The sequence below is a fragment of the Natrix helvetica genome, assembly GCF_964273705.1.
Source record: "Natrix helvetica genome assembly, chromosome: 13".
NCBI lineage: Eukaryota > Metazoa > Chordata > Lepidosauria > Squamata > Natricidae > Natrix > Natrix helvetica.
In genome coordinates, this window is record NC_138557.1 from 6,887,254 (window position 1) to 6,906,675 (window position 19,422).

Genomic DNA, 19,422 nt, shown 5'->3' on the forward strand with positions numbered 1-19,422 from the left:
TCAGATTTAACAACTGTAAACGCTGCTAACAGATTTCTTGCTGAGCTCGGCACAACTACATTAACGCTGAAATGTATTTCCTAGGTGGAAATAATGCGTCTGGATGCCTGACACCCCTGGATGATTATTCCGTTTGATTTCATCAATGCTTGCGTTGTTATTGACTAGCCGATAACTCAGCATTGCTCGGGTATTTATTTATAGGGGGAAAATGTCCCGACCAAACGCAATTGCTAATATTGGATTTTCCCCCTTACCAGAGTAACAGTAACTCCTGGTGGAGTACTGTGAAGCCGTTACCATGGCAACTCCACCGCGCTGTACAGTAGAAGCCGTTTTACGGCAGTACAGTAGAAGCCGTTTAAAGGCACAACAGGCTGCGTCTTAACAGAAGACACACACCCCGAGGGGTCTCAGGGGTGTCTTACCCCCCACATTATTTGTCTCCAGAGAGTAAGTCACCTGTGTATTATGTTTGATTGAAATTGCTCAAGGCGTTTCCGAGTTATGCTGGAACATACAACACGTCCATTTCTATATATATACAAAAGAAAGGAAGAAGATAGAAGATAGGAGGAGGAGGAGGAAGAAAGAAAAAGGAGGAGGAGGAAGGAAGGAAGAAAGGAAGGAAGGAAGGAAGAGGAGGGAGGAAGGAAGGAGGGAGGGAGAAGAAGATAGAAGACAGACAGATATTGTAGGTCAGAGGAGTCCGGCTGGGGGAGAAAAACAACCCTCTCCAAATTACCGTAGTTTTCAGACTATAATACGCACCTTTTTGCCTCAAAAGAGGCTGAAAATCTGGGGGCGTCTTATACACCGAATACAGCATTTTTGCCTCCCGAAACCCCGCCCCCTTCACCTAAATGTACGTGCATAGCCTTTAGGGGGCTTTCAGAGAGCTCCTGGGGGCTGGGAAGGGCAGAAATGAGCGAAAAACAGGCTGTCCTTTGCTCAATTTTGCCCCCACTCCAGCCTCCAGGAGCACTCTATAAGGCTCCTAAAGACTCCTATTCATGCCCCGTTTGTGGAATTTAAAAAAAAACGGGCTCATTTTCACAAAAACCAGGTTGTTTTGGGGGAGGTTTGCAGAGTGGCAAAACGTTTTTTTTAAAATTTTGCCTCTTCAAAACCTCGGTGCGTCTTATACTCCGAAAAACCCCTGCACGAGGCAGGATTTGGAGCAGGCTCCAAATGCTGCATGCCGGAAGCACAATTGGGAGACGCAGCAGTGTTGAGGAAAATCTCCTGGCATCTTACTCACCACAGCATATTTGCCACTCGGCAGAGACTGGAAGGCAAAGGTACCGTCCTCTTTGGAAATGACATTGCAAAGGTAGGCGAGAGAATCTTCCCATGCGGGAAAACCATCCACAGGAGAAGAATTGCAGCCCATAATGTCCTGCGGAAAGAGATAATATTAATCCCTACAGGTGGTTCCTTCAGTTATAGCATTAATCCCTACAGGTAGTCCTTGAGTTACGACATTAATCCCTACAGGTGGTTCTGGAGTTATGACATTTATCACTACAAGTGGTCCTTGAATTGCGACAGTAATCCCTACAGGTGGTCCTTGAATTGCGATATTAATCCCTACCGATGGTCCTCAAATTGTGACATTAATCCCTACAGGTAGTCCTTGAGTTATGACATTAATCCCTGCAGGTAGTCCTTGAGTTATAACATTAATCCCTACAGGTAGTCCTTGAGTTACGACATTAATCCCTACAGGTGGTTCTGGAGTTATGACATTTATCACTACAAGTGGTCCTTGAATTGCGACAGTAATCCCTACAGGTGGTCCTCAAATTGTGACATTATTCCCTACAGGTAGTCCTTGAGTTATGACATTAATCCCTACAGGTGGTGCTTAAATTACGACATTAAATCTTACTGGTAGTCCTCGAGTTATGTATTTATCACTACAGGTAGAATTGCGACATTAATCCCTACAGAAGATCCTCAAGTTACAACATTAATTCCTACAGGTAATCCTCAAATTATGACATTAAACCTTACTGGTAGGGCTCGAGTTATGACATTAATCCCTATAGGTGGTCCTTGAATTATGACATTAATCCCTACAAGTGATGCTTGAGTTACGAGTTTATCACTACAGGTGGTTCTTGAATTGTGACATTAATCCCTACAGATGGTCCTCAAGTTATGATGTTAAATCTTAATGGTAGGCCCCCAAGTTATGACATTAATCCCTACAGGTAGTCCTCGAGTTACAACATTAATCCCTATAGACACAGAATGGTACAATCCGTTCAGCCACCCACAACAGAAGCCAATAATTAATTGGTTCCTGAACAGATTAAGCCCGACGAGTCTTCTTCCATGGAACTGCCTTCATCAAGTACTACAAGGAACCCAAGGCGGAGAAGGGATCCGGTCCATGAAGGAGCTAATTAGTACTAATGGTTCTGATTCATAACACCTGGGCTGACCTCCTTTGCCACCGAAGAGGAGAAAAGGAGAAACATGACGCCTTTCATCGGCTCGCCATCACTTCGGACCGATCCAGAGACATTGTACCCGGCCACGATGAGCGGACTGGAAGCGTAGGCATTGGAGCTGGTGACCCGAACGGTAGTGGTGGCCTTAAAATGCCAAAAGCAACAGGTGAGAACCCAAAACGATGCAAGATATATCGCTCTTATCAAATCCCAGTGGCGCAAGTGGCTATAATGCAGTACTGCAGACAAACACTGCCCTCTGCCAGGAGTTCGATCCTGACGGGGCTTAAGTTTTTAACTTGCAGCCATTCATTTAGCGACCGCTCGAAGTTATAACATCACTGGAAAAAAAAGTGATAGGACTCCCTTGGATTATGAGCCACGGTGGCGCAGTGGCGAAGAGTGCGGTACTGCAGGCTACTTTCTGCTGACTGCCGGCTGCCTGCAACTTGGCCGTTCAGATCTCACCAGGCTGAAGGTTGACTCAGCCTTCTGAGATGGGTAAAATGAGGACCCAGATTGTTGGGGGCAAGAGAGGCTGACTTTGTAAAGCATTTTAGAAAGGGCTGTAAAGCACTACAAAGTGGTATATAAGTCTAAGCGCTATTGCTATTCGCCCGCTCAAATAAAACATGAACGGCAGAAAGGTGTACGACAGTGATGGAGAATCTTTTCGGCACCGAGTGGCCAAACTGGAATGCTCGGGCATGCGCCCCGGAGCCCCGGAAACCCAAAGACCAGTTGGCCAGCATGCACATACCTGTTTTTTGGGCCATTTTCAGGCCATTTCTGGCCCGAAAAACAGCTCAAAAATGTCCTGAAAACAGCCCAGAAAAAGGCGTTTGAGGGCATTTTTATGGTCGTTTTCCGGCGCTCCAGTGCCCATGAAGACCAATTGCCAGAAACCAGAAGAGCAGCTGGTGATGGTGTGCGCGTGCCCACATAGAGGGATCTGTGTGCCACCTCTGGCACGCGTGGCATAGGTCCACCACCACAGGTCTATGAGTTGTTGTTTTTTAATCTAATCAAGATACGGATAGCATCTCCTTAACCCAGGGGGTCAGCAAACTGCGGCTCAGGAGCTGCATGTGGCCCTTTCCTCCCTCTGCTGCAGCTCCGTCACCGGTCGGCGCCACAATTTTGAGAGGAGCTTCCGGTGGTGGAGGGGGAGAGAAGCAGAGTGCGCCAGGAGAAGACTCTATGGCAAGGGGAGGGTTTTCCAGATGTCTCCACAATTGATAGGGCTTTCGGTGATGACAGGTAGAGGAAAAAGGACGCCGCGCTAGGAGGAGACTCTATGGTGGGGGGGAACTGAACTTCCGGTCAGCTCCAGAATTGAACGGGGGGCTTCCGGTTAGGACCTTTGGCGCTCCCGGTGTTTTCTTTTCTGTGGGAAAGGGGTCCAAATGGCTCTTTTGAGTGTTTAAGTTTGCTGACCCTTGCCTTAACCCATCCTCTTCAGAGCGTAATGATTGGCTCCAGGCCAATAAAAATCCAGGAGACTTGTGTAAACAGCCAACGTCCCCATTATTAGGGAAGAGATCCACCACTGCACTAGTCCACAGGAAGGCAGCGAGGGACAAAAATTGAAAAATCTCCACCTTTGACAGTAAACTGGCTCGATACGCCAAGGATTTTCAGCGGCGGGAATTCTTGTGACCCTGTTGCTTTCGTTTCAATCAATCTTGCTAAAGGCAACTTGGGAGAATTGAGGTGGGAAAGAATCGCTTTCCCATTGGGGATCGGCTAAAGAGGCCGACCGTCACGCTTATTACCTCTTTCAGCATCCAGGTGGGATGAGAAGCAAAGACTTCGTATTCTCCAGGAAGCACTTTTAAAAAGGCATACCTGGGGAAAAAAAAGAAGAGACACCCAAATAATCCCTTTGGGCCATTCCTGTGCATTGAAATAAAATTCAATGGATAAAATTCACTCCCTCCTCCACTTTGGGGGACCAGCAGAACAAAAAAAAACTATGTTCCCAGTTGGATATTCTCCAGAAGACCTCAAATTACTACCCAGGTAATTTCTACTAGAATGGTTTTCCTTACACCTTTCTCCATCTAGATCAGGGGTCACCAACCTTTCGGACCTCAGGGGGACCAGTAAATTCATAATTTTAAATCCCACGGAACACTAACATGATCTACCTAATGTCTGGCTGGCTAGGCAGTCATGTGACTGGGTGGGCATGGCCAACTTGATGTCACTCATGTCGAAGTGAGCCTCTACTGGCCACTCCTTGCCTCCCTGCCCACCTGGGCTCCTTAGGGCCCCAACAGGAAGCAGTTGCTGGAGCTAAGCAGCCACCAGGAGAAAGAGTTGGCAAAACAGCTCAGTTCAAATTGGATCTGACCGAGAAGGAGGCTCAGCAGAAGCACCTGAGGACTAGGAGCATAAGCTTTCCAAGCAGAGGGAAGACCTGCGGGAGTGCAAGGCCAGGTACCAGCGCCTGGAGGCTCAGCAGGCTGAGATGGTCAGCCAGTTCCAGGCCATGATGCAGTCCCACTGGAACGAGGCCCTCCGGCTCTTCGTCACCAGCGGCTCTTCCCTCCAGCCTTTACCCAAAGCCCCACACCAGCAGGCTGAAGCAGACCCCAAGTCGGAATTTCTACCCCAAAGGAGGAGACTCTCTGCAGCAACGCAAGCGTTCATTGCACGTATCCATCCCAGGGGGCCTAGTTTGAGGACCCCCGATTTAGTGCAATATGAAAAATGCAAATAACATTTCTGCGCACCACCCAAATTTTCTCCTGGAGCCCCAGTTGCTGACCGCTGCGGTAGATCAGCGTTTTTCAACCTGGGAAACTTTAAGAGGTGTGGATCTCTGGCTGGGGAATTCTGGGAAAGTCCACGCATCCATAAAGATGGAGAAATTCCGATCTTGAGCCCATCTCCTAAACCTTTAGCTATTTTCACAGCCCCGGTTTGGAAAGAAAAGTAGGGTAAACACACCCGGTTGCCGATACTGTTCAACACTTGAGAAATGGGGTTTAATTGCAAATTGTTCTGAGATCTCAATAAGAGTTCACACTCACTTTCCTCCAGGCTGAGTAGTTGCGCTTTGTAAGGTCAAGCCAGTGCTGGGACTTCTGAGCACGACGAGGACTCCGGCAGGACCCAGAGCCTGACCTTTGCTAAGAACCTGCAAGGAATGAATAAAAGCACCTTTCAGCAGAGCTCATCGCATGGCACAACCACCTGGGGACATTACATCAGCCCAGGTTTCAACCAAACCTGATTCAGACAAACTCCTAGGATGGGAGTCTGACAGCAACTCATAGAATACATGCTCTTGCCACAGGAACAGGAAGCTCAAGTTCAAAGCCCAGAGAAGGTAAAAATCTATCTCTCTCTCTATCTCTCTCTCTCTCTCTCTCTCCTCTCTCTCTCTACTCTCTACCTCTCTCTACCCCCCCTCTCTCTCTACCTCTCTACCCCTCTCTCTCTCCCTCTCTACCCCTCTCTCTCTCTACCCCCCTCTCTCTCTACCCCTCTCTCTCTCTACCCCCCTCTCTACCCCTCTCTACCCCCCCTCTCTCTACCCCCCTCTCTCTCTACCCCCCCTCTCTCTCTCTACCCCCCCTCTCTCTCTACCCGTCAACTAGCACATAGCAGTGGAGATGCGTTTTCAACGTCAACCATCCCTCCCTCCCTCCCTCTCTCTCTCAAGTCCTGGTGGTCAGCTGCCCAGGAGTTTAAACCCATGTGGTCCTGTCCACCAAAAAACCATCTTTCCAATCCATGTTTCCTGTGTCTTTCACTTGGAACTGAACCAGGTGGACGTTTCTTGCAGCAATTGGCAAAGTAACACAGGCAAAAGATAAAAATGTAACAAGAGGGAGCCTTACCTTCCCATTTACCGAGAAGCCGGTGAAAACAAAATTGATATCGCCTCCTTTAGTGCAAATGTCGTTGACCCCGTCTACGTGGATGTCCACACTCGTTGGCTCTGGAAAAGGAAGGTCAAAACCCTCAAAGGGGATTCTTTCCTGCTAAAGACTAGCCATTTCCCCTCTCCCCCCCCCCCCCGCCCCAATTAATCAAATGAAAAGTTCAAGCTCTGAACTGATTTTGCCAAACCCAATTCTTACACATCGTCTACAGGGGTCCCCAACCCCCTGGCCATGGTCTGTTTGGAACCGGGTTCCGGGAGTGGTGTGCCTCACTAGATTCATGATAAGCTTGTCAACTTGGTAAGAAGGCTAATTAGAATGTCCACTGAGTGATTTTGGTAATAGAAGCAAATAAGCATAGAAAGCAGATTTAGGAATTGTTCTGAACATAGGTCAAGGTTCCCCTCGTACATAGGTGTAAGTCGTTCCCGACTCTAGGGGGCGGTGCTCATCTCTGTTACAAAGCCGAAGAGCCAGCGCTGTCCGAAGACGTCTCCGTGGTCATGTGGCCGGCATGACTAAACGCCGAAGGCGCTGTTACCTTCCCACCAAAGGTGGATTCTATTTTTCTACTCTTTCAATGAAGTTTGAATACACAATCCCAGCCCTTGAAAAATTGAATAAAAGATTGCAAATGATTTAGACTTCAGATATTGGGCAGATCAGAAAGTCATCTTGGGATGGGCTTCAATAAACAACTATAACGCACAACTATGTTTATTATAACATAATTTATATAACGTAAACAAATACACAACTGTGATAAGCTTCAAATCAACCAGAATGTTTTCTATAAAAATAGTAACTTACCAAAGCTCCACCCTAGGGGAGGCTCAATTTTAAGGACAAAATCCCCCTACAAAAAAGAAGAACAGAAAAAAAAAAGTAGTTATAGTGTATTGTGGACAGGGACAAAGAAAATTGCTATCGGAGCCCCTCCTCAGTCACAGACCTAGCTACAATCATAAACTCTAAATTTCAATCCATTTTGAAACCTTATTATTTACCTTGAGAAACCTTTGCTTAAATAAAAAAAATCTAGCTTTCCTGAATTTCACAGTGGATTTTCACACACACCCCTCAGGTACTCACATAATTACCCACCTAATTTAAATTATTACATAGCCTCTCACCTTATCATACAGAGGAATCATAAAGTAACCATTATTGGGAGCGCAGTCGGTTTGATACTTCAGAGTGCCATGCTTGGTGTACAATTTAATCTGCATAAGAAACATGGAAAAGAAGGAGAAAAAAAATGTTAATTATTCTGCAAGAAGTAGTATTGTATTGTTATAGTAGTAGTAGTAGTATTGTATTGTTATAGTAGTAGTATTGTATTGTTATATGTAATTTAGTATTGCATTGTTACAGTAGTAGTAGTATTGTATTGTAGTAGTAGTATTGTATTGTTATATGTAGTATTGTAGTTATATTAGTAGCAGTATTGTATTGTTATATGTAATTGTAGTAGCATTGTATTGTTATAGCAGTAGTAGTAGTATTGTATTGTTATAGCAGTAGTATTGTATTGCTATATGTAATTTTAGTAGTATTGTATTGTTACAGTAGTAGTATTGTATTGTTATAGTAGTAGTAGTATTGTATTGTAGTAGTAGTATTGCATTGTTATGAGTAGTAGTATTGTATTGTTATATTAGTAGTAGTATTGTATTGTTATATGTAATTGTAGTAGTATTGTATTGTTATAGCAGTAGTATTGTATTGCTATATGTAATTTTAGTAGTATTATATTGTTACAGTAGTAGTATTGTATTGTTATAGTAGTATTGTATCGTAGTAGTAGTATTGTATTGTTATATATAGTAGTAGTATTGTATTGTTATATTAGTAGTAGTAGTATTGTATTGTTATATGTAATTGTAGTAGTAGTAGTAGTATTGTATTGTATTGTAATAGTAGTAGTAGTATTGTATTGTTATAGTAGTAGTAGTATTGTATACTATTTATATGACAGTCTAGCATACACTTACATGATAAAAAGTCACTTCGAATTTAACCTTTAATGTTTTAACTTTTTTAAAAAAAACCACTTCGTCTTTCCTGGCTCCCTCCGTCCAACCCCCACCCCACTGTCCTACCTAGCAGGGCGGGCGCTCACCTCGATCAGGGAGTAGTTGATCTCGACGTCGGACCTGACGAAGCCCCCGCAGCCCACCACGATGTCCTCGGAGCCCCCGGCCCCGGCCCAGAGGGATCCGCACAGCGCCCACCACCAGCAACCCCACGCCGGCGACCACCGTAATCGCCGCAGCAGCATCGCGGAGGCGCCCGTCGTAACACGCGGAGCAGCCGCGCAAGGCCGGCTAAGCGCTGACTCAGGAAGAGCCGAGGCGCATGCGCCCAGCGCGCTCGATGGTTCCTTCGCCAGAGGGGCAAGAGCGGCGGGACGGAAGTGAGAGGCGAAAGCAGGAGGTTACTTCTCGGGCCGTGCTAGGCGAGAGACGCTTTCGTCTCGGTTGCTTCGGAGGCTTCAAGAGAAGGAAACTTAAAAAGAAGAGAGAAACATTTACAGAGGGCAAAGCGTTGGGCTTTTGCAATTTATTTATTTATTCTATTTCTACAAAGCGTTAGGATTTTGCAGTTTATTTATTATATTTCTACAAAGCGTTGGGATTTTGCAATTTATTTGTGTATCTGTTCACTTTGTTACATTTCTACAAAGTGATGGGCTTTTGCAATTGACATATTTATCTGATTATTTGTTATATTTCTACAAAGCATTGGGCTTTTGCGATGTATTTGTTTATTTGTTTATTATATTTCTACAGAGCATTGGGATTTTGCAATTTATTCGTTTATCTGTTTGTTTATTATATTTCTACAAAGCATGGGGCTTTTGCAATTTATTTGTTTGTTTATCTGATTATTTGTTCGTTTATTATATTTCTACAACACCTCCCATCACATCTAAGTGACTCTGGGCGTTTTACAGACTTAGACTTTACTGGAAAGTGGAGTTGACAAAGGTTGCTGTGTGGTTCTGAAGTCCCTACATCTATTGTAAATATATCCTTGACCCATATTTGTCATGAGAAAGGGGTTGTGTATCCCTTTATTGGCGGAGATTCCCAACACAATGAAGCACAAAAAAACCCTCTATGCAGCTTTATTATTTTTATAAATAGCACAAGGCAGGGAACATACCTAATACTCCTTCTATTTTCCCCACAACAACAACCCTGTGAGGTGGGTTGGGCTGAAAGAGAGAGACTGGCCCAAAGTTACCCAACTGCCTTTCATGCCAAAGGGGGGGGGGGACGGGGACTAGAACTCATCTTCTCCTGGTGATTGGACCAAGATCACCCAGCTGGCTTTCATGCCTAAAGTGGGACTAGAACTCACCTTCTCCTGGTGATTGGCCCAAGATCACCCAGCTGGATTTCATGCCTAAAGTGGGACTAGAACTCACTGTCTCCTGGTTTCTAATCTAGTGCCTCCCCCACGAGACCAAACTGGTTCTTGATAGCCATTTATGTGGCTGAGAGAGATTTACTAGCACAAACTTAGTTGAAATTGGGTTTTCCTTCCATAGTTTTGGTTCAACCACCCTTTCTTATTGATGTTCAATTCAACACAGAGAAAGATGGGGAGCTTTGTCCTTTTTCAGACCTTCCGATGCTGATTCTAGCAGGATTTACATTCTCGGCACACATGGTTGATTTATCAACTAAAGCAGGTATCTAAGCCGTGGCATCAATCCTAGACTGCTTTCCAATTTTAGAGAATCATTTACTAGTCTGGTTTATTGATTAGTTTACACCAAGCCAGGCATATAACCTTCAGTGGACTTTACTACTAAATTCCCCAAGCGTTCTTCGTTTGATAACAGCTCATCCTCAAGAATGCCCTTCAGTGTGGTTTATTTAATTTGTGTTTCTGGTTTTCAATAATACACCCAGCCACCCACCCTGGTATATTATAAACCAAGATTTACAACTGAACCATTGTGGTTTATTTAACAATACATGATTAGAGAAATCAGGGCTTCGTACAGTGTGGGAATCTGTCTAAGGTGCAGAGAAGAGCAACCAAGATGATGCGGGGACTGGAAGCTAAAACATGAAGAATGGCTGCAGGAACTGGGTATGTCTAGTTTAATGAAAAGAAGGACTAGGGGAGACATGACAGCAGTCTTCCAATATCTCAGGGGCTGCCACAAAGAAAAGGGAGTCAAGCTATTCTCCAAAGCACCTGAGGGCAGGACAAGAAGCAATGGATGGCAATTAATCGAGGCGAGAAGCAGCCTAGAACTTAACGAGAAATTTCCTGACAGTTAGAACAATTAATCAGTGCAACAACTTGCTTCCAGAAGTTGTGAATGCTCCAACACTGGAAGTTTTTAAAAAGAGATTGGATAACCATTTGTCTGAAACGGTATAGGGTTTCCTGCCTAGGCAGGGGGTTGGACTAGAAGACCTCCAAGGTCCCTTCCAACTCTGTTATTCTATTCTATTCCAAGATGAACTGAGTTTTTCAAGTCCTGGTCGACATTCTTGTCTTCACAAGGCTTCAGAAACAGCGTTGATAGAATTATAATGTCGCCTAACTCTATCTAATAGATAATTATGGATTCAAGGAAATAAATGAAAGAATATTAATGGTAATCTGAACACATCATGCTCAATGACAGTGAAATATTTAGTTATGTTTAATAGATAATAATTAATTAATAAAAATAATTTATTAAATTTCTAGACCGCCCCCTCTCCCCGGAGGGACTCGGGGCGGTGTACAGGAATGAATTTAAAACATACAAACAATCATACACATAAATAAAAATCAGATTAAACAACCCCTGTACAATTTATAAAAATTAAAAAAACAGACCTTAAAACCAATCTTAAAAAATTTAGAAATAGGACTGAGGTGTGATTTTATTTTTGACTGTAAAAACTGATGCACAAAAACTTGTAACCAAACGACATGCTTGATGAAATTGAGGAAAGTTGTTTTTTCCTCCTTGCTTTTGTTCTGTATGTGTTGTTTTGTTTTTTTAAATAAATAAATAAATAAATAAATAAATAAATAAATAATTTTTTATTGAGAAACAGCGGTTGATAGAATTCTCTGGCCAGAGTGCATTTAGCATGGGCATCTATTTAGTACAGCAGCTGCCATGCTATTCTCTGCCCCAATGTGATCTGTGGATTTGCTTTTACCTGCGGTGGGAGAGGAACTCTGGATGATGAGACACCCAAAAGGGTGCAGAGAGGATCAATAGCGATGATTAGGGGCCTGGAGGCTAAACCCTACGATGAACGGTTAACCAATTTCGTCGTATTTATTTTCTACAGTGACCATAAAGACTATACTAACAGTTGTGGGAACTGGGTTTGTTTAGCTTAATGAAGAAAAGGATGAGGGGATGATATGATAGCAGTCTTCCAATACTTGAGGGGCTGTCAAGGAGAAAACAGGATGAATCTATGCTCCGAAGCAGCTGAGGGCAGGAGAAGAAGTAACGGATGGAAGCCAGAGGTGGGATCCAAATGTTTTCGACTTTCCCACCCTGTGATTCTATGTTCTAAATCTCCACCTCCCTGGAAGGGGCAGAATTCCGCAGGGAGCCAAAGAAGATAAATATTGCAGAATGGCAGCAAGCAGCAATCAGATCTGCACAAGACAGAAGCCTCTGATACGATGACCTGGGCGCCTGGGTTATGTAGTTCTCAGCAGAACCCAACAGCTGGACTGGGGGTGAGCAGAAAACAGTTCTCCTTTCGCTTTCTTCCTGTTGATTGATATATGGGTTTCACTGTAGGTAGAGTTAACATGCGTAGACACTTAAGTCAGTCTGGTCCTTCCAAGCGAAGGGTAATGAGCATTCTGCCCTGATCATTTTCCACGCGCACATTTATGCATGCCCACTCACTGGTAGGAGAAACTGTCTTTCTTGTTAAATGTTTTTTTCCCCCTTTCAATTCATATTTCCTAGTTCCTTCCCCAAGTCAGATTTGGAGGTAAGTTACAGAATGGAAAACCGATCTGGGGGAACGGTGAAACTGTGCCTTTTTTAGACTGGATGCAAGAGAGGGGGGAGGAATAATAAACACCAATAAACTTTGGACTTCTGGACGTTCTTCAAAATGCTTTCTGGCTAAGACTGGGAAAGAGGAGGAGTTGGAGGACAATATCACACGAGGCAGATCTCTGAAGGATTCCGGCGGTGATCAAAAACAGGAAACAGGTAGAAACTGCAACCCTTTGAATAAAAAGGCGATCTAATAGCTCCTTAGCCTAGAAAAGCAGGAGAAAAGAGCCTGGACTTTTGACCATTTAAATGTACTGAATTTTAGAACACAGAATTCTTTATTGGCCAAGTGCGATTGGACACACAAGAAATTTGTCTTTGGTGCAGCTGCTCTCAGTGCACATACAGTAAGGAGAATAAAATACATTCATCAAGAATAAAAAGATACAACAGTTAACGATAGTCAAGGTTACTAATAAGCTATCAAATCATATTAGGAAACAAATAAAACAATATAAATTGAAAGATACAAGCAACATGGTTATAGTCATAAGTGGGAAGAGAGAGATACTAGGAAGGAAGATAATAATAATAATAATAATAATAATAATAATAATAATAATAATAATAATAATAATAATAATAATAATAATTATTATTATTATTATTATTATTATTATTATTATTATTATTATTATTATTATTATTATTATTATTATTATTATTATTATTATTATTTCTTAGCCGCACCCTCTCCCGAAGGACTCGGGGCGGCATACAATAAAAATATAAAAATACAAGTATGGACAAACATACATATAATATAGACATATACAAAGACGTATACAAAGAGGAGGTGGACAAATGAATGGAAACAATTAAAATCACAATATTAAGATCCCTTAAATAAATTAAATAAAATTACAAAAATAAAAAACCCGTCAGGAGCGATATGTTCAGACTATAGTTGAGCCAGGCCAGCTACTTGAAATAGGTGGGTCTTGAGCTTTACACGGAAGAATAGTAGTAATACAGTCTTGGTAAACTATTTGACAGTGTTGTGGGAATTAGTTGTTTAGCAGAGTGATGGCATTCGGGGGGAAACTATCCTTGTGTCTAGTTGTTCTGGTGTGCAGTGCCCTATAGCAGTCACTTTGAGGGTAGGAGTTGAAACAATTTATGTCCAGGATATGAGGGGTCTGTGGATATTTTCACAGCCCTCTTTTTGACTCGTGCAGTGTCCAGGTCCTCAATGGAAGGCAGGTTGGTAACCATTGTTTTTTCTGCAATTCTGATTATCCTCTGAAGTCCGTGTCTGTCTTGTTGGGTTGTATAACCAAACCAGACAGTTATGGAGGTGCAGATGGCAGACTCAATAATTCTTCTGTAGAACTGTATCAGCAGCTCCTTGGGCAGTTTGAGCTTTCTGAGTTGGTGCAGAAAGAACATTCTTTGTTTTTGCTTTTTTTTTTTTTAAATGACGTTTTTGATTTCTGCGTAGGTCTTACCTGGGGAAAAAAAAAAATATGCAATTTCCCCGCATTGCTTTTGAATTGTTCTGTGAATAAATATCATTAATGGTGGGTTTGGGTTTTAAATTGGGGTTGGGTGTTTGAAATTGGTTGAACTGGTTTTACTGCTTTGTTAATAGCCTTTCTGGGTGGAAGCTGGGCAAATACAGAGCGCGCGTTTTGAACTCCGCAGTTGTGATGTTGCCTTTTGTGATCTTGTGTTTTTCGTAGAACGGGAACCAGACATGGTGGATGGATCTCCCAGGCTTTGGAGTTTGTTTTCAAAACACCGTTGCAGTTTGGATCCCTTGTATCTACCTATGGATTTCTTTCCCCTTCTATTATCTTTATCTTCAGAAAAACCGCAGGGGATATATCAGGATGTCGGCTGTCTTCAAAGCAAAAATGGTAAGGTTCAAACCAGTTCTGACAGTTTCTGGAGAACCGGTAGCAGAAATTTTGAGTAGTTCGGAGAACCGGTAAATAGGCTGGCCCCGCCCCTTCTACCTCCCAGCTGATCTTCTTTTGTTGCCCTGCACAGGAGAACGGAGCTAGAAAACAGATTAGTGGGGTGGGAATGAAATGGGGATTTTGCAGCATCCTTCCCCTGCCACGCCCACAGAACCAGTGTCAGGTTTCCGAAAGATGCCCTAATGAATTCATTAGCCTCGAGCCAACTTTATGAGTTGACATTCGGTAGTAAAAAAAAATTGAATCCCACCAATGGTTCAAATCCGGGAGAAGGATTCCATCCATCCATAAATAAACAATGTCCGACTCTTTGTTCGTTTGCTCCATTTCAGTGGCTTCCCGTTTCAGTCAACGAGTCTGGCTGGCTTACCGTTCATAAAATATATTACGATTAAAAATTAAAAATAAAGACATTTAAAACAAAAACAGCGAAACCGGTAAAAACAATCCACTTCGATCTAATTGTGATTAAACATCCCATCAATTGGAAACTAATCAAGGAGAGAAGCAACATAGAACTAAGGAGAAATTTCCTGACAGTGAGAACAATTAATCAGTGGAACAGAAGTTGCCTCCAGAAGTTGTGAATGCCCCAACTCTCGAAGTTTTTAAGAAGATGTTGGATAGCCATTTGTCTGACGTGGTGTAGGGTCTCCTGCCTAAGCAGGGGGTTGGACTAGAAGACCTCCAAGGTCCCTTCCAACTCTGTTATTCTAAGAAATCCAGTTGTGGTTATTGTCGTGATGTTGTCCTCTTTCCACCAAGAATTGTCGAACACAAATAAGAATGATAAAACAGTAGAAATATGGTTTTAAAACAGAAGTCTCCAACCTTGGCAAGTTTAAGACTTGTGGCTGAGGAACTCTGGGAGTTGAAGTCCACATCTTTTAAAGTTGCCAAGGTTGGAGACCCCATGGTTTAAAATACAGGTAGTCCTCAACTTACAAATTCAGACCACAATTTCCATTGCTTAAGCGAGGCAGTTGCTCAGTGAGTCGTGTCTGACTTTACAACCTTTTGGCCGCAGTCGCTAAGCAAATCACTGCCATTGCTAAGTGAATCCTGTAGTAATTAATTGAATCTGGATTCACTTCCTCGTTGGAAGCAAGATGGAAAGTCACAAATGGCGGTCGCATGACTCCCGAGATCCTACAACCGTTATTTCATTTCATTTCATTTCATTTATTAGCACTTATATACCGCCCCCTCTCCCGAAAGGGACTCGGGGCGGTGTACAGTCCGTATTAAAAAACACCAAATAAAATACATGTATGCATAGGAGGAGGATAAAATAGGCCAAAACTGTACAGCTAATAAGTAAACAATATAAAAATTTAAAATATCATACAATTTATACACTATCCCTCTAAAAGCCAGTAAAAAGTATATGCCAGGGGGTAGACGTTGTAAATTATGCCAAACCAGCCAGTCGGAACAGGTGTGTCTTCAGTTTCTGTCGGAAGGAGCGGAGGTCAGTAGTGGTTCTAATGTCGGGGGGGAGGTCATTCCAGAGGGTTGGGCCCATCACAGAGAAGGCCCTACTCCTCGGTGTCGCCCGTTGGCATTGCCTCGTGGACGGCACCAGGAGAAGGCCCTCCCTGTGAGAGCGGATTGGCCGCAGGGATGTGTGCGGGAGGATGCGATCCCGCAGGTAACTAGGCCCTATGCCATGGAGCGCTTTAAAGATGGTAATCAGAACCTTGAACCGCACCCGAAAGACCACAGGTAGCCAGTGCAGCTCGCGCAGGAGAGGTGTTACGTGGGAGTACCTAGTACTCCCCATGACTACCCGCGCGGCTGCGTTCTGGACTAGCTGCAGTCTTCGGGCGCGTCCCAAGGGAAGCCCCATGTAGAGTGCGTTACAGTAGTCCAGGCGAGACGTCACCAGCGCATGAGTGACTGTGCGTAGGGCATCACGGTCCAGAAGGGGGCGCAATTGGCGCACCAGGCGAACCTGGTGGAACGCCCCCCTTGCCACGGCTGCCACATGATCATCCATTGACAGCCGGGCATCTAGGAGGACGCCCAAATTGCGCGCCCGCTCCACAGGGGGCAATTGCTCGCCCCCTATGGCCAGTGATGGAATTAACTGGCTGAACCGAGGTGCCGGTAGCCACAGCCACTCAGTCTTGGAGGGGTTGAGTTTGAGTCTGTTGTCCCCCATCCAGACCCCGACGGCTTCCAAACACCGGGACATCACTTCGACAGCCTCGTTGGGGTATAAATACGAGATAGTTCCCAAACGTGTGGATTTTGATTACGTGGCCAATGGGATGTTACAATGGTTGTTAAGTGTGGGGACTGGTTGTAAGTCATCTTTCTCAGTGCCGTTATGGTTTCCAACGGCTGCTAAACAAAGGATTAGGACTCTCTGTAATGACAACTATGTAATAACATTGGAAAAAAATGGATTTCAATTTTTTCCGTCTATGCCTTTTTCCCTTGTGTTAGGTTCTTGGCTTTGCCTTATTAGTGCTGTGTTTCTCCACCATCTCATACCTCCTTTGGGAAGCTAACCAAGGGGTTTCACCAGCAGCCGGGCTCATCATTAGCCCTACAATTCAACTGGTCACCATGGTGAGAACAATTCATTTGCCTCTATTTTTCACACACGCTTCTTTGCTTCAGAACTTACGATCGCCTGAAGGAGAAACATGATATTATTAGCCATCATGCCGGCCAGATCCATTAGCCTTGCCCAATTAGAATCCTGGCTAGTACTTTTGTTTCTTCTTGGAAACCGTTTCAGGGCTTTTTGCTTGAGGTGCGGTGGGGGGGGGGGGGGGATGAAACTTTGATTTTGGGTTTTACTGACGAGTTAGGTTTTGTTGTGATAGAAATGGCTAGTTTACGCTGTTTTGTAAAAGTGAAAACTTGAGGTTTGTTGGATGAGGGAATATTGGATTTTCCCCCTTACCAGAGGGAGCCCCCTTGTGGAGTACTGTAAAGCCGATAGCATGTCAACTCCACTGCGCTGCACAGTAGAAGCCATTTTACAGCAGTACAGTAGAAGTCATTGTAAGGCACAACAGGCTGTATCTTAGCAAAACACACACCTCGAGGTGTATTAGGAGTGTCTTACCCCCACAGTATTTGTTTCCAGAGGGCATATTTGGGCATACCAGGGGTTGTAATACAAATACATACCTATTTCTCTGGCTTAGCTGATAAAGGAGGAGAGCCTGTGGCTTAGTGGCAATTACACCGGCCTAATATGCAATACAGCCCTAGTTCGAATCCCAGTAAGGGTATGGCTAGCTGATGAGAGCTAAATAGCTTGAAATGGATCCACATTAGTCTCCCTTTATTTATTTATCAGCACAAATACAACACACACACACACACAAACACACACACATATATATATTTCTCCTTCATTTTAGGTCCTAGTAGTTTTTCTCACCCAGATGGAACGGATGAAAGGGGTCCAATCTTCAGGCATCTTGATGGTCTTTTGGCTGCTGTCTCTCCTCTCTTCTAGTGTCACCTTCAGCTTCAAACTGCACCAAGCGATGGAAGGAGTAAGTCTGCCTCTGTCAACCTTGTGAGATAGTTCCAGAAAGAAGCACGGGTGGTCCTCGACTTACGACCAGAAGTGAGGCCAAAATTTCCATTCTCAAGCAAAGCGGTTGCTTAAATGAGCCATGCCTCAGTTTATAGTAACAAAATCTTACAAGTTTGAAAGCACAGGTGGTCCTCGACTTACGACCACCATCGAGCCCAAAATTTAAGCTGTTAGTGAGGCATTTGTTAGGTGTGGTTTGCCCCATTTTACGATCTTTCTAGGCACGGTTGTTAAGTGAATCGCACTTAAGTGGTTAAGTTAGTCACACGGTCGTTAAGTCAACCTGGTTTCCCCCCATTGACTTTGATTGTCAGAAGGTCACAAAAGGGGATCATGTGATCCTGGGGACACTGCAACCGTCATAAATATGAGTCCGTTGTCAAGCATTCAAATGTAACTCACGTGACCAAGGAGACGCCACCATGGTCGTAAGTGTGAAAAATGGTCGGAAGCAGTGGTGGGACGCAATCGGTTTAACAACCGGTTTGGTGAGTGTGCACTTCGCACAGATGCACGGAATACAGTGTAACATCAGGGTACAGTCTTTGTGTCATCCTATTTAACGGTTACATCATTTTTTATTTATTTTTATCTTGCCTTTACATTGACATTTCAATTGCCTTTTAATTCAACTCCTCCCCTAATACTTCTGCGCTCTTTTCCAAATGATTCCATTTTCTGTTTCTTTTGGTCTATATACATTTTCGATCCAGTGATAAAAACATCCCCATATCTTATAATACTCTGATTCCTCCTTCTCTTTAATTGCCAACGTTCGTCTTTTCTTTTCTGCACAGCCTAATCTTTTTTTTTAATTACCTCTCCCTCTGAGGGAATCTCTTCCAAATTTCCAATTTTGTGCACATACAATTCTAGCTGCAGTTATTACATGAATAATTAAATATGCATTTTCTTTACTATATTTCCCTGGTAAAATACTCGTTGTAACGTTGAGCGGTCACTAAATGAACTTTTGTAAGTCGAGGACTACTGGTACGCTTCTCCCCTCTCCCCTGTACATCCAAGAAGCTAGGCAGGGTCTCTTCGGAGACATTTGCCATGTCCCATTCCTTCTGAGGGCTCAGCTGCCTCTTATCTGATCACGTGAAGTGTTAATACCACTTTATAATGCCTTGGTAAGGCCACACTTGGAATACTGCATTCAGTTCTGGTCACCACGATGTGAAAAAGATGTGGAGACTCTAGAAAGAGTGCAGAGAAGAGCAACAAAGAGGATTAGGGGACTGGAGGATAAAACATATGAAGAACGGTTGCAGGAACTAGGTATGTCTAGCTTAAGAGAAAGAAGGACTAGGGGAGACATGATAGCAGTGTTCCAATATCTCAGGGGTTGCCACAAAGAAGAGGGAGTCAAACTATTCTCCAAGGCACCTGAGGGTAGAACAAGAAGCAATGGGTGGAAACTAATCAAGGAGAGAAGCAACTTAGAACTGAGGAGAAATTTCCTGACAGTGAGAACAATGAATCAGTGGAACAACTGGCCTCCAGAAGTTGTGAATGCTCC

At 43.7% G+C, this 19,422-nt stretch overlaps 2 protein-coding genes across 2 annotated transcripts in view; one reads left to right on the plus strand and one right to left on the minus strand.

Annotated features, from left to right (window-relative positions):
* Positions 1–8,698, minus strand: part of LOC309398650 (BOS complex subunit NOMO3-like) — a 31,054-nt gene extending 22,356 nt beyond the window's left edge. Inside the window, exons 1-8 of the mRNA XM_081965743.1 lie at positions 8,478–8,698; positions 7,489–7,578; positions 7,166–7,211; positions 6,311–6,411; positions 5,498–5,604; positions 4,235–4,307; positions 2,451–2,603; positions 1,262–1,399 (exon numbers count right to left, since the gene is read on the minus strand). Coding sequence (XP_081821869.1) covers positions 1,262–1,399; positions 2,451–2,603; positions 4,235–4,307; positions 5,498–5,604; positions 6,311–6,411; positions 7,166–7,211; positions 7,489–7,578; positions 8,478–8,636 — 867 coding nt within the window. The 5' untranslated portion in view covers positions 8,637–8,698. The remainder of the gene's footprint in view (positions 1–1,261; positions 1,400–2,450; positions 2,604–4,234; positions 4,308–5,497; positions 5,605–6,310; positions 6,412–7,165; positions 7,212–7,488; positions 7,579–8,477) is intronic.
* Positions 8,699–11,962: 3,264 nt separating this feature from the next.
* ABCC6 (ATP binding cassette subfamily C member 6) overlaps positions 11,963–19,422 on the plus strand; it is a 36,059-nt gene continuing 28,599 nt past the window's right edge. Inside the window, exons 1-4 of the mRNA XM_081965738.1 lie at positions 11,963–12,076; positions 14,093–14,269; positions 16,784–16,909; positions 17,716–17,853. Coding sequence (XP_081821864.1) covers positions 12,020–12,076; positions 14,093–14,269; positions 16,784–16,909; positions 17,716–17,853 — 498 coding nt within the window. The 5' untranslated portion in view covers positions 11,963–12,019. The remainder of the gene's footprint in view (positions 12,077–14,092; positions 14,270–16,783; positions 16,910–17,715; positions 17,854–19,422) is intronic.